Raw genomic sequence first — 18,495 nt, 5'->3', positions numbered from 1 at the left:
ACTGACTGTACAGGATTTCAGTTGTAACCAGTTTGAGATTTTACGACATTTCTTACATTTTCAAACTTCAGGTGCGGCTTCAGGTCTTCGTTAATATATGGTTCTTTGTCTACAAAGAACAATGCTTCTAGGAGGTAGCAGCCTGATGAGCAGATGGTAGAAGAACCCAGTTCCCTGTGTGTTGTGTCAGTGATGTAGTTTGTTTATGCATTGAAAACGACACAGCAATTGTACAGGTTGGGAGTAAGAGCCTTCTCTGGTCTGTGCAGACTTGTGGGAAGTCAGTGTCCCCACAACACAAGAGTTGATATGGTAAGAAGACCAAAAAACGTGAGGAGACAAAGAAGAACAGTAATAGCAACATGTTTATATCCAGAAGTCTACTCTGGGATTGTATTTATGTTAGATATTTATAAGCTTAGAAATCTGTTTTGCTTGAAGCAACTGTTTTAGGCCATGCTTTTGCTTATGAGTGAAAACACAGTGCCATTAAACAGGAGGTAGAGGAAGATGGAAAGATGAAGGGGTTGTTTAAATAAATGAAGAGCAAATGCAGAAATAAAGCAGCAGAGTGAGGAGCCTTTGAAGAAAGGAAAGAAAGGGAGACCAGAATGGGAAATTTTATTAGGTGAGGATGTAGTTAGTGAAGGGAGAATGTAGCAGGAAGATAAGGATCAACCTTCCTAATACTTGATGTCAGTGCTGCTGGGACATCAGAATTACAGTACGTAATCTACCTGTTCATACTCTCTACCCTTCTACCTGAGACAGCAAACTGTAGGGAGACTGGCTCCCACAAATCCTGCTCTACTTGTGGTGTATTTACTCATGTTTGTGCACGTACGCAAACACACACAACCTGAAAATGTGATTGTGGCCACAAAAACACAGTCTGGCTCCTTATGGCTTTAGCTTCTGTGGTCAACTACAATCAACTTCTATTCCTCAAGAGTAAAGGAAAAGAGTTGTTCTTTGGTATAGGTGTATTCGCATGAAATCTTCACTTTCTTCAGGGGAGGATCTCGTGTAATAGGCCAGAGGTCGTTTATGTGGTTTGACCAATTTTCATGTACAAAGAGTACACGACGTTAAAATGCATATTAAAAAAACCCCACAACTGGCCTTGAATTGTATATGTATATCTAAATACATATGCATACTTGTTTTATTTATATTTCTTTTTTGTAATCTACTTATTCCAGTCAGTATAGAGTGTTAAATTGAAAGTAGTTACTGTCAGTGTTAAACAATGTTTATTTACAATGCAGATACAAGATTTGCTTTCTGTAAATGAAAATCTCCTGAGTAGTTAATTTGAAAGTAGAACCATGTCTCTTCCTTCACTTCAGGAAGAGTATAATCAAATGAAAAATTTGTCTCAATATAAACCACACAAAATTAATTGCTAACTCACTCAGGTTTGTAAGACATTTTTTTTCCCGAAGTCTGTACCACAATGTGTAGATTAGTCCTGAAAGGAAATTTCAGTAAATTAGGTTTGTTGAGGTACACTGAGTCTGCCACCATTCTTCAAAAGCAAAACAAAAAAGAATTGTGCAAATGGACTGAACCGAACACTCTGGGTTTCAGTAGCTGCACAGTGCTAAGATTTTTGTAGTGGAAGCAGCATTTGCAGCTAGTTTCTCTCTGAAATAGAGAAAGAACCCAAAGTTGAATCTTGCTTGAAACCTTTGCACAATTCCTTGTACTGCCATTAAAAGGCATTCTTCTTATTAAAACCAACATGGCACTGTTACAGCTTTCATCAGTATATAGTTTGTTTGATTTTTGCTTTTATTTTTGAACAAAAGTAGATATAGTAATTAGAGGTTGCTGTCTAATTGGGCTTTGTGGGAATTTTTAGCTAGCCTGAGTATTCCTGCCAATGAGCTTGAACTAAGATTTTAATTGGCTTATGTTATAGAATCACAGAATCATTTAGGTTGGAAAAGACCTTTAAGAACATCAAGCCCAACCATTAACTCAGCACTGCCAAGTCCACCACTAAACCATGTCCCTAAATGCCACATCTATATGTCTTTTCTTAGTTTTGTGTGTCTGTCTTCTGATTTTTGTTTTGAAGGCAAATAATATTGAAAGAATAATCAGGTTTCTTATTGAGCTAAATGTTGCATAACCCATGCACTGGTTTACAGATGCTGGAATAAGATACTGAAACCTTCCTAACTACTGCAGTTAGGGTCTTTGTTGAAAAGTAAAGGTAATATAAGCAACTATTTAAATTTTTTTTGAAGTATTGGCTTTGACAGTGGCTGATCTGTCATATTGAATTTTTCAGTATAAACAGTGAAAAATGGTAAAGTATTTTTTATCTGTTAATAAAATTTGCTGTTGAACAAATACAAACTAATTTCAGTTATATACTTCCCCTACAAAATGATGCAGCACTTTCTGAATTCAGTAAGGATCTGTTTGTGGGTGTTTTGGGTGAGAATAGCCATGATGACAGGACCTCTAAATACTTTTCTCATCTTTGCTATTATAGTAGCTTCTCAGGTAGAGAATCCAGAAGTGAGTATCTGTTTAGCATAATTTCAATGTTATATGGCTGCTCACCAGAGAGGAGGAAGAGAGAGTTTGTCTTGCATGACCTTAACGTTTTGATATGTAGCTGACTGTTTATCAAGCAAATCAATAAACATGAGGTGTGGTGTGTTTGTATTTCTTGCATACAGTGTATTCTGCTTGCTGCTTAATGCGGAAAGCTCCAGCTGATTGTAGTGAATGCACTGTGCTGTTTTAGCACTAAGTGCCATATGCTGTCCTTAAACTGAGGTCTGAATTGTCCCTGTAACTGATAGCTGCAGTCACACAAGCAGCTCAGGTCATTAGGGGTATGGTTTCTACTGGAGCAGAGCTGCTGGATCATGGCAGCTCCTTCTGTACTGTTGGTGAGTTACCTGTGAGTCTCCCAACCCTTCAGCTCCATGACTATGAGCTAGAAGCGTAGGTGCAAAGTGTTAAACTGTATTTAAAAGATGTAAATGTCCAAAACTTGAATCTTTGTCCTGATAGGCTGGTTTTGGGCTGCAATAAATTCCATTTAAAAAAAAAAAAAAAAGAAAAAAAAAAAGTCTTGCCGATATAGATAGGTTTTTTCCGATACTTTAATGTTTCTTTTGGTGGGAGCTGGGTTGTTCAGGTGGTGGCTGCCTTCTCAGCCAATGCCACCCTAAGCTGTTGCCTTAGAGTCAGGAACCAGACTGAAGAGAGTCAAAACTGGACTGAGCGTCTCACTTTGCATGTCAGATGGAGCAATGTGCAACTATTCCAACACCTAATCTAAACACGGGACGGCTCTGTGGTTTTTTTTAATTCTTATTTTTAATAATATGCAGGTAAAGTTCCAGTGTAACTTTGGTCTGGAGGCGTCCATTGAAATGACGGCTTCATCGGGCGGGGTGATGGGGTGCGGGCGGCTCTCAAAGCGATCCTTCCTCCCCAGAGTTTCTCCCGGGAAAGCAGCCGTGCCGGCCGCTCCCCCAGCGCTCAGGAGCGGGCTGGGGCGGGAGTGATGTCAGCGCCAGGCGGGCGGCGAGGCTCCCTCCGCCTGCCCCTGCCTGCCCCCCTGCGCGGCACCGAGCGAGAGGCGAGGGCGGGCAGCTGAGGAGATAAGGAGGCGGCGGGGAGGGACGGAGGGAGGGGAGTCCCGGGGGGAGCCCCCCGAGCGGCGCTCCGGGAGCGGGCGGGCCGGTAGCAGATGTTGCCGGGGGAGCAGCGCGGGGCGTTCCCGGCGGCGCGGAGCGGGACGAGCCGGGGCGCTGGGCGGCCGCGCCGGGCGGGACACGCCAGCGCTCCGCGACGGGGGTTTCCCTCCCTCGCCTACTTCTTCGCAGCTGCGCTTCAGAAATGAGGAGGAGGGAGCGAGGGCAGCCCGCTAGCTGCAGCTTGTAGTCGGGACCTGCCGAATGTAAACCTGCCGTGCCTTCGGGGAACGCGCCGCGCCTGCTCTCCTCTGCAGCTGCCTTAAAGAGCTCTCCGGGATGGGAGAATCGGTCTGAAACATTCGTTTTCCGACGGTCTGCTCAAAGGACGCATCGGCTTGGCTGCTAGAAAGTGATGTTTTCTTCTGGGACTTGTGGAGGCACCACGGACAAGCCTGGTACAAGAGGAGGATAAGCTGCCTTTCAGATCAAGGTTATTTATAGCTACTGCCAAAAAAGTAAAGGACTGGTTTATTATTCTTACTGTTCTGGATTTAACTTATTTCCCCCCCCCCCCCCGCCCCCCAAGATTTTCTCCGTGCCTTGGTCAGGACTATACAAGCCACTGTGGATTCTGTCTTTACAAGTTGCTGCACCATGTTTTATTTATAAAGGAGATGGCACCCTGCAAACCAGTTAAATGGATTACAGTTAAGCAGTCATCTACAGAAGATAATGTACTACCTTCTGTAATGCCTGTTCATTTGGAAGGCTTATTTGGGAGATTTTAGATACAGATGCTGACCTGGAAAAATAAATGAAGACTTCCACTGAATGTTTAAAATATTTGGCTACTGCTGGTTTTTGCTATAATTTGTTTTTCTGTGACATTGGAAAATTTCTGTTACTTTCTAACTGAAGCACTTTATATTTTGGAGGGTGTGGAACCTCACATCCAGGTAAAGTCACATTTAAACGGATGCACTGATTATGAATGACCTCAGCCACCTCATATCTTATGATGTATATTTTGTGTCTATGCATCTTATGCTAAGGGCAAGTTTACTATTCCTTCAGACTGCTAGTGTTTTTTAAATGTTTCTCCTGAATCCATGAAAACAGAGGCATAGTGGTGTACTTGTGTGAATACTTTGGAGATGGGGAAGCCACTTAGCAGGCCAGACTGTCTACGCCAGAATCCTCCATGTGTTGGCAAAGGGGAAGAAGATGAAGATCTAAATATTGAGGACTGCTACGTTCCCCAGAGGTCTATCTATGACACTGTGCGGTTGAATGAACAGATTGATTCGGGCTCCAAGGGCAGCCTCTCTTCGAGGCATTTCACAGACCGGACTTTACCCTACAGTCACAGAACACTGGACATCAGCACTTTGTGCTCCAATGGTGTCCTTACTTCTTCCAGTGTTTTTGAGCTCCGAAGCCGTGAAGCTAACAAGTTAGATGAAAAAATGATCTTTGATGCTCTTAAACTGAACAGTGATGTAATTCGGACAGCTGGATTACCCAAAGTGAAGTCTCACACAGAAAAGAAGGAGCACAGACGATCGTGGAGAATGCTTGTCCCACCCAATTTTTCAGATTACACTAATAAAAGTGAAAGCTCCTTTAACGAAACTGCTGATATGTCAGAAGCAGCTAGACTGGGCAAATGCAAATGGGGTACGAATTCTCTTACCTCGGAAGAGGATGATTCTGGTTTATGCAGCCCTCCAACAGAAAGAGAAGATAAACAAGATACACTCTTATCAGGGGATCAAACTCAAATACGGAGTCTGTCTTCTGCAGAAGATATCCATGCAGTAGGTCAGTTCAGACCACATATCCCAGCAATTTGCAGAGAGCAGCAAACCCCACTGCATGCAAGCATGAATGTCGCTGTCAAAGAAAGCTGCAGATTGGCTTTGCATGACGTTTTACCCTCTGGAAAAGTAGAACAAAGCAATGTACAGACATGTGAGAGTGATCAGGAAGAGATGGGGGGGAAATACCCTCACTTACAAGGTTTCAAAGAGAAACCTCTGTCACATGAAGATCCTCTTCGAAGTGATGGAAGAGGTATTAGCCTTGGCAAAAATGAAATGGAAAATGCATATGAAGTTCATGAAAAAACTAAAATGCAAGTCACAACAGTAGAGGAGGATTGTGTGGATGATGCATCTCCTCATGTTTATTACATGAATGCTGCTGTAAACACTAGTGGCTTGGATTTTGCAAAATATGAAATTTTATCTGAAACAGAGGAATTCAGTGTAGCACATACAGGATCAAATGAAATGTCATTTTCTGTACAACAGCTTGAATTAGATAGTACTGTAAACTGCCCAAAAGCTTTTCCAGGGGGAAATGGCAATATCTGGACTACTGGCATTCAAGATACCTTGGATAGAGTCTGCAATGGCCTCTTGTCCAATAAGGTAATAAAAAATAAATCCACAGATTTGTGAAATAGTTGTAATATAACCTTACAGATATTTGTTTAAAACTTTGTTTTATTGTTGTTGCAGAACTGTAACTTTATTATTATTATTAATTAAGCAGATGCAGTAATCAGTGTCATTTGCATAGCACACATGGGGTGTCCAAAACAGGTGGGATGGTCAGTCTGGAAAATGAGCTGGGGGCAAATTCTGAGAGTGGTGCTTACTCCAGTTGTTTTGAGCAGGGTTATTTATTGTCCAGCTGGTGCTTGTTACTCCTGACTGGAGTGCCTCCTCCATGCTCGGTGTCTGTACACAGCGTGGCTACAGGCAATGCCATTCAAGGGCAGCTACAGCCCTTGTGTTCAGCTTGAACAGCCTTACTCATCTAGGTATAAGCAACAGTATCAGATAGTTGTGGTTTCCAAAGCAGTCAGATTAAAGGTTCACCGCCTCTTCTGGGAGCTGCCTTTTGCATTTGCGTGCCAGAAAGCAAATCTGACTCTACGGTAGTATTTTACAAGCACTGAATCTTGCAGTGCTTTGTGAGTGGTGGATGAGGTAAGAGAATAAGTGAAACTTTGTAATAAGGAAAGGGTGTTTGTCGGGTCTGTAATCTTTTTCTTCCCACTCTGGTTGAAATCTGAGATACTTCAAGCTTTGTTGCTAAATTGTTCTGGTAAACTTTGGCCTCAGCAATAATTGTAATTTATTTTAAGCTTCTCTCCACAAAGAATGTGTGCATTTTTAAAGGGCAGATTATGGAGATCAGTCCTCTCTGTGGTAGGATGTTTCTCTCAAAAGATGAGGCTGTATGGCACATAAAAGAAGAATTTGTTATTTATTCTGTATGGAAATATTATTCTGCCTCCTCCCTACCCTACAGTCAAGAAAAACACAATCGTTTTCCTTTTTCTAGGAGCAGCCAACTCACTCCATACTCTCAATTTTCATGTAACCACAGTCTTAGAGTTTTCGAGGGGGTGGGGGTGGTTGTTGTTTTGTTGGGGTTTATTTGTTTGTGGGGGGGATTGTGTGTTGGTTTTTTTTTTCTTTTTTTTAGGACAAAACTGTTAGGGGTCCTTAATTGTTTTGCCCTTCATGTTTAGGGTATTTGCTGTAGCCTCTAGATTGACTTGTCAAGCTGGTGGAAGTGTGCTCAGCCACCTGAGGTCTGCAGCTTTAAAAGCAGTCATTTGCCACACTGTCTTTGGTGCAAAAGAGGAGAGTTGCTGGTACTTTCAGAGTGATCCCTGCTTTTCAGGATGCTAAGAAAGGTTGCTTTGAATGCACTAAGTGTACACTAAAACTGTTAAGGAATGCTGCTATAGAAATTGAAGGATTTAGGGTCAAAAGTTGAGCATTCTTTAGCATTGTTTATTCATTGGTTATTTTTCAGTGGCCTGTGTAATTAATTCAGGGGCTTCAGGCCATTTTCTGATCTCATTGAAGCTTGTGTCAGTGCAGCTTAATGCTGGTGAATACAAATGGAGATTTACACTGTTGTTGCTAATTATAATAATCTGGCTCTAAAAAAGCTTAAATACCTGCAAGAGTAAAATAAAGCAAACAGAAAACTGCTCAAACTGCTGTTGGGCATGGTCAAAGCCCTGGCAATTTGCAAGAATATCCTTTGAATGAAAGCCCATTTTCCTGGGGTGTCTACTGGGATACTGGTTCAACGGCATCTGTAGTGCCTCCTCCTCACTTGTTACCATCATAATCTCCTAAACCCGACCTTAAAATATCTCTTTCTTCACTGGTTCTTTGACTTAAACTTTGGCTTCTGTCTTAATTTGGAAAAAATGCCCAGTTGTCTCTCTTGGTCTGTGCCATTTTTTTACCCCCCAAAACTTCCACTGCCCCTCTTTTTCTCTGTCCCTTTCCCTTCTATCTAAAATTACCCATGGAAGTGTATGTCATTTTCCCTTCTATCATGTATTTCATTCGATCTGTTTAGATTAAGTCCATGCTGTTTAGATTTATTAATATTTTTAGGAAGGTCCTCATGAGGAATGGCTTCCTTTCTTCTAGACAATGATTTTAAGATTTTTTTTGTTGCATGCTATCATGTAAACACTGGGTGCATTTTATGTCAGAAGATATCATGTTTCATGTCTGTCTTGGATTTCAACTGCAGGTATTCCAGAAAGAAGAAATTGAACCCTTGCAAGTAAAACAACAGGAGGTAAATTGGTTGGGCCAAGGCCTTATTCAGAGTGCTGCTAAAAGTACCAACACAGAAAACCTTGAACATGACCTTGAAGATGTCAACACCCGGTGGAAGACTCTTAATAAGAAGGTTATTATTTTGTATACTATTCTGCTTGTGTTGTGTTCTGCCATTTGATTCTTTGCTTGCTGACATCTTTTAAAATACAGGAAATTAAATATTCATGAAGGATATGAATTATATTTACTTTATACAATCACTGTGTTCATAATTCTAAGGATAAGGTATCACTAGTAGCCAGAGGTATTGCTGTCATTTATAAGGTTTTGTCAAACTTTCTATAGGTCTGTCCTGGATTTTTATTCAGGAAAGACTCACAGAATCACAGAATGGTTGAGGTTGGAAGGGACCCCTGGAGATCATCTAGTCCAGCTTTCAGTCTTTGTTCACGTTTTTTGACTCTGTTGTGTATGCTCAGGTACACTGTTGTACCTGCACAGTGCACAGAGCAGTGATACAGCCCAGCGTTGTGTGACTGGTGGCTTGTTTATAGCACCCTAAGGATTTTATTGCTTGAGACATCAGAAGGTACCACTGCTTTGGAAAAGTGGCTGTAGATGTTTTTCTGTGCTTTTCAGGAGTTTTCTTCCAGCAGTAGCTGCTGTTGAAAAATGAGAACAGTGGGAAGTAGAAATGGTGCTCATCTTGCTCTTCTCTCTCTTCCTGAAGGAGTGATGCAGCAGAACCACAGATACCAGTGGTTCACCTATTTGCCTTCTCTTTTCCTTTGTTTTTTCTTCCCACTGATGGCATTATTATTCCTTACTAAGAGTTGCTACTTTGGATTCCTGGCTTGCTCTTTCTATAAGGGAAATAGAGACCATCTGAAACACAAACATCCTGTCAGTATACTTCATAATACTGTAGCTGTATAAAACAGGACCATCTCATAAGGAATTACTAGAGCAGGCTAATTTACTGGGAGATAACCTCTTCTTTTTATTGGATACCTGCAGACCCAGGAGATTAATGCTAAATTGTGACACAGTGTTGTTATGAACAGTTACAGAAATGAGAGTATTTGTTAGTGATATTGACAGATGTTCTACAGATTTTGGCTAATTATTTCATAGCAATAAAAAGAATAGGTGAGATCCTCTACTTTTTTTTAGGTTGCCCAGCGTGCTGCGCAATTGCAGGAAGCCCTCCTCCACTGTGGGAGATTTCAGGATGCCCTTGAATCCCTGCTTAGCTGGCTCATTGATACAGAAGATCTTGTGGCTAATCAGAAACCGCCATCTGCTGAATTCAAAGTTGTGAAGGCCCAAATACAAGAACAGAAAGTAAGTGAAATGGTTTCAGAATATCTCTCCTTCCACTGGATCAATGAGAATAAATTCCCAGTATTTGACAAAGCATAATATTTGTTCAAGTGTATTATAATACACTGGAGTGTGCTGAGGTTTTTAAAGGAGCCATCTGTTCAAAATTCAAGACTTTGTCCAGTGCTGGGAGAAGTGCTCATCTTCTGGGACATAAGATAAAGAGTAATGCTGTGCAATCTGAGGTCTGGTTAGAATTATTAGCATTATCTGGAAAGGATTGTTAAAGGTCCATTGGAAAAAGAGCAAGAGTAAAATCCAGCATTTGACCATTTGAAAAGTAGGAAATAAAAACTAGTAAATTTTCATTGTAATACTTCCAAGATGATGTTGCAGATTACGGACTTAAATACTTGGCTCTTGATCCTGATGTGATCGTTGTTGGTAATTAGTTGAAACACAGTTGGGAAATGGCCTCTGCTAATGTATAAGCACTATCGTTGTCATCAACTTTGGCAACTTTCAATAATAGTTATAGAAAAAAGAATGCTAATGTAGCTGATAAAATATACAGTTCATGTAGTTGGACTGTGTGGTCCACTACCACCCACAGATTTAATATAAAGTTATGGTCAGTATACGTTGTCATGTTGGGATATCTGCAGATGCAAAATGTTAGTGTTACCAAAGACAGAATGGAGGAAGGGAGAATCGTAGACAGCAGTCTCTGTTATTCTTCACGAAGGAGTTGATTTACCATACTAGATCAGTGAACTCAATTGTACCTCAAACAAGTTATGAGTTCATTATACAGTAGTTTTTATATCTATTCTCCTTTCTCTCTCTGTGTCAGAATTACCTTTGTGATGCCAAATCTAGAAGGGCATGCAGCTTTTTCATAAATGTTCCTATAAAATATAACAGATACTCTAAATAGCTTGTTTTACTCAATGTATTAAGTAGAACTTTTTCCTCTATATATTCCTTCTTTGGGCTGCCACATATATTAAACCCAGAGAAATCAGGGACGTTGATTGGGCTTTGTGAAACTGCTGCTCTTAGGAAAACTACTGAGAAACTAAAATGAGCCTGTGTTGGGGAGGGGAAGAGGTTGATGTGTGTCGCATGTGTGTGTCTCTTTGATTAGCATTGTTCACGCTTTTTTCACAATATAGGCATTGTGGTTTTGTTTTGGGGTTTTTTGTTTGTTTGTGGTTTTTTGTTTTGTTTGGTTTTGGGGTTTTGTTTGTTTGTTTGTTTGTTTTTTGTCTTCTTTTCCAGAAGTCTACTGTTTTTACATTTGCGTTATTGCAATGTTTCTTAATACCCTAGTGCTTGATTGCTTTCTCTGCAGCTTCTCCAGAGGTTGCTGGATGACCGCAAGCCTACTGTTGAGGCAATCAAGCGTGAAGGGGAGAAAATTGCAGAGTCAGCAGAGCCTGCTGATAAAGTGAAAATCTTGAAACAGCTGAGTTTCCTGGATAGTCGGTGGGATGCATTGCTCAGTAAAGCTGAAACAAGGTATTTGAAATTCTTTTATGGATAAGAAAAATGTAGAAATAGCATAGATGTTTAGAAGCAGCATGTGGAACTCTATAGTGTGAGTTCTCTATAGTGTGAAGTACTATAATTCTTGTTATTGCATCACATTATAGTGTCTTGATATTGATATAATGAGGGAAAAGGGGAGAGAAGTGACTTGAACAGACCAAAAGCCTGTAAAAAAGGTTTAGTCTAAGATGCAACAATCTGCTAGAATTAACTGGATATATATCTTCTGAACATTTTATCTCTGTCAATTAATTAGAATGCAAGTTTCTTGATGCAGTAACCTATTCTGCAGTAGAATTAAGTGCAAATTTTGCACTTAACAAATAATAATGATAATACCCTTGGAACTTCAGAATCCTGACTTGCTGCTACAAAGAGGGGACACTCAATTCTTCCCTTTTTAATGTCATCTACATAATTAGTTTCTGCAACTTACAGATCCTCATACTGTCAGTTGCTGATATATGCAAGGTGCTGGGGTCCCCTTAGTTTTCAAGAAGAAAAAGGACCATTGAAGTATATAGATATATTCTAGCAACACAGAAAACACTGTGTCTTAAAAGACATTGCAGACCAATTCAAGTTCCTATTAAAAAAAGAAAACAAAAATGATACACATAGTATCTGTGTACAAAGAATTTCATTTATGAGTTGTTGTCAATGTATAAAATACCTGTAAAATTATGATCTGTAAAGTGTCTTTGAAGAAGTCTTTGTTAAAAAGGTTACTAAACATGTTTTCTGGGTGGGGATTTGGTAAGGACAGCCTTGTTCAGAGTGGAGAGAAGAAGAGTGTGCGTAAGAAGTAGCCTGAAAAAGACATATAATTGAGAATAAGAAAGGATTTGGAAAGCTGAAGAAAATGAATTAAAGTGAACTGTGAAGCTTTACAGTGAAGAACAAATGGTTGTGTTGGCGCTTAGAGAAGCACTGAACTTATTTCTATCTCCTATTCATTCTCTTTAGTTGAACCTGTTTTGTTACCTCGTACTAATAATATGATTATTTAATTAGTCAACCACTAATAGACCATTATTTCCTTCTTTCTTTTTTTTTTTTTAATTGAAGGAGTATGACTCATTAGCTGGGGTAATTGTTAATGTCATGTTTAATTTAATATTATCCTCCCAGTCTGGTGATATTTAATTACAAATGAAATTGCAACTTTTTCGAAGCTGTCTATTAGCTTGTCTCCATTTTTCTTTGGCTGGTCTCTGGAAATGAAGAGGGAATTTGAGGATGATTCTGAAGACTACATAGAATATTTCACAGTGTTCCATGGCTGAGTCTGTCAAGTCTGCCTTGTTTATAAGCCTTGGAAAGCACATATAAACATAGTTTTTTTTCTGGAATGAGATCCTCATTTGAAAGACAGTATTGTGATGTTTTTAACGTAGGACAAATCTCTCCTATAAGTCTGCTTGAATGACATTTGTTCAACACTGATTGTAGAGAAGACTTTTCTCTAATCAAGAGTCTCCTTTGAAATGTAATAATATGAACCAGAAGTGTTTTAGATACTGCTTTTCTATTTTGGAGGTCAAGTCTCTGTGCTTTATTAATGTTGTTTCACTAGCTTCATTGAGAGCTTTTATCCAGAACAAGAGATGTAAAAGTAGAGCCAAATAGTTCTGTTCACATCACTGAACAAATGTTTAAAGATATTTTACAGTGCTGAGGAAGCATGACAGTATGTTCTGGTTCAGTAAAGGCTTTGCCTAACTTTGAAACATGCATGATAGTCAAGAGAGTGTAACTTTATGCTTTAAGACAGCTAGAAACTTGAGAACTATCCTAATTGAGTATTAAACAATGTTTTGCTGAATGGAGTGCTAGATTATTTGTAGCAAAACCTGTATTAATAAAGTTATATTATTTTTATTAGCAAAACTAGTATATTGGCTAAAAGAGTTTAAAATACCTTCAGAGGTGGTTTTTTTTATTTTTATTTGATTTTTACTTTACCTTGCTTTTCATTGAGTATCATGGATATATTTCTGTTTCATTTGGTGACTGGTTCCTACAATGAGACCGAATTATTTCAGTTTTTTTGCAAAGGATTCAAGGGAGTTTTTTTTTTTTAAACTGTTTCAAACTTACTTCATCACAAAAAATAACCATTCCCTTGGCTTGTTGATAGGAACCGTCAGTTGGAAGGCATCTCGGTGGTAGCGCAGCAGTTCCATGAAGCTCTGGAACCACTGGTGGAGTGGCTGAGCACCACAGAGAAGAGGCTTGCAAATGCAGAACCCATTGGAACACAGGCCTCCAAGCTGCAGCAACAAATTGCTCAGCATAAAGTAAGATACAAACCACTCAGTTGCTTTTGTCATTCTTTTCAATGCTTCTGTAAAGCACAACTGTCAAAACTGTTGCAGAATACCTGTGTTTTACCATACTGGATTTTGTTTGGTTTGTTTTTTTCCCCTGTAGTTTTCAGTTTTATATATTTATGTTGGCAATATGTCCTTTTTCATTCAGTTTTTATTGAGTTCCACTCACATTTCTTTTATGTTTTTCTCATTTTGTTTTCCATTATTTTTCATTATTTAAAATAAAATATAGGCCCTAGAAGATGATGTCCTAGCTCACAATAAGAGTTTACATCAGGCCATTAGCACTGGTCAGTCTCTAAAGACTATGAGCTCCAGGGAAGATAAAGATATGGTGCAGGAAAAGCTAGATTCTTCTCAGGCACGATTCATTGAAATTCAAGAGAAGAGCAACAGCAGGTCTGAACTTCTCCAGCAAGCTTACAGCAATGCTCAGATTTTTGGGGAGGATGAAGTTGAATTGATGAACTGGCTGAATGAAATCCATGATAAACTGAACAGATTGTCAGTCCAAGATTGCAGCACAGAATTGCTTGAGAAACAGCACACTGAACTACTGGTATTTTGATTTCTGTTCATTTATTATTTAATTAATTTTTAAATTTTATTTATATTCTCATACTTTATTTATTTTCATTAATGTATTTGGTTTAAAATGTCAATATCCTTATTCCAAAAAAGAATATTTTGTTATGTCTCTGCTAACACAAATGGCCTTTTGTCATAGGATCTTCAGGAAGAGATTCTTCTTAGAAAACAAAATGTTGATTTGGCTATACAAAATGGCCTAGAACTTCTCAAGCAAACAACAGGTGAGAACTTACATAAAACTATGATTTGTCATACTTTTTTTCCCTTGTACTTGCAGGTCCTTAAGAGAAAATTAAAGTGAAACTTATAAATATTGTTCATATTTGCTGGTTAAAGCAATTATAGTTGTTTATTTTAATAAAGGTTTGAGGTCAAACTAGGGCATGTTTTGGGGCCAATTTTACTACTAATGTAAGTGAGCAAAAGTCCTTTTTTGCCTGTAGAGAATTTTGTCATTGAATCCTTTATTATTTTTAGTGGAAAATTATTCTAGTGAACCTGCATTCCATTCCTAATAGCAAGCTATGGGCATTACTCATAATGGAAGGCTGTTTGGCAGTGGATGCAGTCAGTTCCCTGCAGGCATTTACAGATGAACGAGATACTAAACTACCTTTTAGTGCAAGAGGGAAGCTTTGTCCACTGGAGCTAATACTGTGGGAAAAGTTGCATTCCAGTTCTATACAATGTGTCGGTTTGTAGATCAACATCTGTCCAGATTTTCCTGTACTTCTAAAGTTCTTGAACTCTTTGAGATATACATATGTTTGGGGGGCTGGTGTTATCCTTTTCTCCAAACTTAGACATTATGCATATTCTATAATGACATCTGAACATAGGCTAATAAATTTCAATACATTGTTTTTTCTTTTAGCCTTTTGATCTGTGCTTCAAATGGACAGTAAGGAGGGTGTGTGTTACTGAAATTGAAAGTCTAGTTGATTTTTTTTTGTTGTTGTTCACATTTTCAATACCCCTTTTAAAAGGTTTTTTGTCTTTTATAAGAAGTATTGTGAATTTAAGGGGGAATTTTTTTAACAACCATTTGTTTTAAATATTGGATCTAACTCCTTACTTTCTAATAGTTTAGTAAAGCAGAAAAAATCAGAAGGACAAATCCTGAACTGAAGTAAACTTTGTAGCTCTGTGGACTTTAGTGATGGTAGGGTAATTTAAAAGAGTTGAGGATCGACCTTGTGTTGTTTGGGTTATTTTATAAGTTAAATGCTGAGGGGTTTGTAATATGTGGGGTTTGGGATTTGGTGCCTTTTTTTGTTTTCTTTTTTGTTTTCTTTTTAATATTTGTGATCATGGGAAATAACATCCCTCTCATATTTTAGGTGATGAAGTGGTCATCGTTCAAGATAAACTGGAAGGCATTAAAGCGAGGTACAAAGACATTATAAAATTGAGTTCTGATGTATCCAAGACTTTGGAGCAGGCTCTGCAGCTTGCAGGTCAACTGCACTCAACTCATGAGCAACTCAGCAAATGGCTTGATGAAGTAGAGGTGGAGTTACTCTCCTATGAAACTCAAATACCCAAGGGTGAAGAATTAAGCCAAGTACAAGAAAGACAAAAAGTAGGTTTTAGAATCTGTGCAGTATTTATTGATCTGTGGTTCAGCAAGGTTATGTGTTAACTTATGTTTGACATAAAGTTGTTTTTTGAATAACTGATTCTGGTATCAGATCATTTGACTAAACGCTGCAGTAGTTAAGAATCATACTCCCTTTCCAGAGTCATCTGTTGTAATCACTTATGCAATTGGGCTGAGGTTTACTTTTAGCACAAGAGAAGCACAACATTTCTGTTTTTTTCAAGGAGCTGCCTAATACTGGGAAAACTTTGTTTGACAGCTTATGAGTTATTTTTGTTCTTTAGCTGTGGCATGGATAAAATTCTGTAAAGTATAAAAAAGTCAGCATTTTAAATATATTACTGATTTTGTTAAATTAGATTTGTTGAAAAAGAAAAAATGTAATATAAGCTGCATAGTATAGAAAATGTTGAGGAGGGGAAGCTTAAAAAAAATCCATTATATTTCTTTATATATATATATATATATAAGTAATGAAACCACAGTGGGGAGGGTTCTGTACAGGTAAAGACTCATTCCTTTGTGTAAATATGTGCTTGGAATTTGATCCAGTCATTGTTCACTTAACAAATCACTTGAATTCCTCATATTTTGCTATAATGCATGCTGATTTCACTTGCTGGTGATTTACTTCATTATGGAGTTGCAGTTTGCAACAATCCATTAGTTTTACTTTCTTTGGTTGCTTCATGAAGTACTAACAACTCTTACAAAATTACAAAGAATTTCATACAGTCTTACTGACTGGACAAATACATTTAGGATAGATTCTGTTGAAAATTCTCATTAAGAATCACCCACCTTTCTGTCAAACAACTTCCAGTATCAAAAAGCTAATACAGCTCGGTCGAAAATAAGTATGGTAATGTATCCCTTTGGTTTGTGTGGAAAACATTTCAGTTCTTGACTCATAGTTCACAGAATGAAAACATGTGCAAACTGTGTATATTCCATTCATATATTGCCATGTTGAAATGGTTTAATTGTTTTAAATGGCCTTTTTCAGGAGCTGAAAAAAGAAGCAAAGAACAACAAAGGCTTATTGGACACTCTGAATGAAGTTGGCAGTGCCTTCCTGGAACTTGTGCCATGGAGAGCCAGAGAGGGGCTTGACAAGATGATAACAGAGGACAACGAACGTTACAGATTAGTGAGTGACACGATCTCTCAGAAGGTGGATGAGATTGATGCTGCCATCCTGAGATCCCAGCAGGTACTGAAAACTGTTCTTTGGGCTGTAACAGTCTCTGGCCATGGGTACATGAATGAAAGATGTTCTTTAATAATGTTGCCAAAACTTGTTATGCTTGAGCAGCAAAAGGCCCATTTGAATGAAATGGGACTCCATTTTTAAGATACGAATACCAGAACTCTGTCAATCTGTACACTGTTGTAGTTCTCTGCCTCTTTGTTGGTGCAAACATCAGTATTTTAGTGAAAATTGCTCTATCTTGTGGCTTCTTAAGTGGGAGTTTGTTTAATTAAGAACTGAATGGCCCACATCTTTTGTAAATCATGTTGTGTTAAGTAAAATATGGTTCAGATCCTAAGCCAACTTTACTGGATGCAACACTGATATCTCTAGGCTTGCCACACCTTTTAGCATCAGCTGATTGTCTAGCTCCTCTGCACTTTACACAGTTAAAAGCTGGATTGTCTTATTCAAGCTGTAGTGGAGGATTTATATAACAATTGCTTTTATTCCTGTCTACAGTGCTTTTCTTCTTGGGGCTCAAAAACTGAGTTATTTAATATGTGGAACTTTCTGTACATGCACAGAAACTCTCACTTTAAGAACTGAGTTCTAATTTCATCACTAAATAGTCTCATATTAAGGCCTGCTTATAAATGTATCGTTTTCCAGTGTCTGCCTACAGTTTAGGCATAAAAATGTTGGTGGAGATTTCTATTTCTGCTAATAGTTCCCATAAACAGTTGTAACAGGACATGGAGAAAGCATGTGTGGTAATCTCAATGTTTGCCGAAAGCCGACTAAAAGACACTGGCAGTAATTCAGATTTTCTTCTAACTGAGGTTAAAAATAACTTCTTGTTTCTTTTTAAGGGGTTTGCTATGAATATTATCTTGTCTCACTAACCAAATCCTCAAAAATGAAGGGTGATTTTTTTATTTTTTTTTAAGTGAAGGATAAGGATGAGATAGGAGAGTATATTTTGGCTCTCCTTCAGATTTTTTGAATTCCATGAGTATGTAGCATCCTCTAGCACAAGTTCAGCAATTTCAGGTCCAGGCATGAAAAGCCCAGAGCTGCTATTCCACTAGCTAGTGTTGCAAGGGCACATTGCACCCTCATCCTGCATACCCCTAACTTCCACTTCAGCCAACTCACATCACCGCAATAATCTCCTATACATTATATCCTGTAATAAGTATCAGGTGGCTTAGTGTGCTTCCTGTGAAGGATAAGCTACTTTCCATTTAGATCATGCAAAATAAAAAGCATTTTTGGACAAGCTAGTGTTTTTGTAAACTTGTGATCTGTGCAACTTGTTCAAGTACCTATACTATTAAGAAGTTTTGGGTAGAGGGCAAAGCTGCTAAGAGCACGAGGATTTAATAGGAGTAGTGTGGGCTTTGTGCTAGATGTTACTGGCCCAAGGTGAGAAATGTGGTAGGCTATACGGATGGTTAATAGTGCTTCATGTTGTGAATGGAAGCTGGAAGGCTTAATAGAACTAATGCAATATCCTGGGTTTTAACTACCTGACCAAAATGCTCACAGATGGATAGATTTATCTTAGACAGAAATTTAGCTACATGGTTTAATCTTCATTTCTCAATACTGAAAGCATTGGTTGGGA

General features: G+C 38.6%; 1 protein-coding gene across 33 annotated transcripts in view; it reads left to right on the top strand.

Moving 5' to 3' along the window:
• DST (dystonin) overlaps positions 1–18,495 on the top strand; it is a 306,056-nt gene that overhangs the window by 230,287 nt on the left and 57,274 nt on the right. For 30 of the 33 annotated variants that reach the window (XM_027644871.1, XM_027644867.1, XM_027644868.1 and 27 more), the window contains 8 exons: positions 8,244–8,405; positions 9,449–9,619; positions 10,953–11,119; positions 13,290–13,449; positions 13,715–14,041; positions 14,210–14,294; positions 15,414–15,655; positions 16,680–16,886. In XM_027644871.1, coding sequence (XP_027500672.1) covers positions 8,244–8,405; positions 9,449–9,619; positions 10,953–11,119; positions 13,290–13,449; positions 13,715–14,041; positions 14,210–14,294; positions 15,414–15,655; positions 16,680–16,886 — 1,521 coding nt within the window. The remainder of the gene's footprint in view (positions 1–8,243; positions 8,406–9,448; positions 9,620–10,952; positions 11,120–13,289; positions 13,450–13,714; positions 14,042–14,209; positions 14,295–15,413; positions 15,656–16,679; positions 16,887–18,495) is intronic. The other 3 variants (XM_027644879.1, XM_027644877.1, XM_027644897.1) reach the window with 1 other exon arrangement.

Source organism: Corapipo altera, unplaced genomic scaffold (assembly GCF_003945725.1).
Source record: "Corapipo altera isolate COAL_440 unplaced genomic scaffold, ASM394572v1 2, whole genome shotgun sequence".
Taxonomy (NCBI): Eukaryota; Metazoa; Chordata; class Aves; order Passeriformes; family Pipridae; genus Corapipo; species Corapipo altera.
This window is presented reverse-complemented; position numbering and strand designations above follow the sequence as displayed.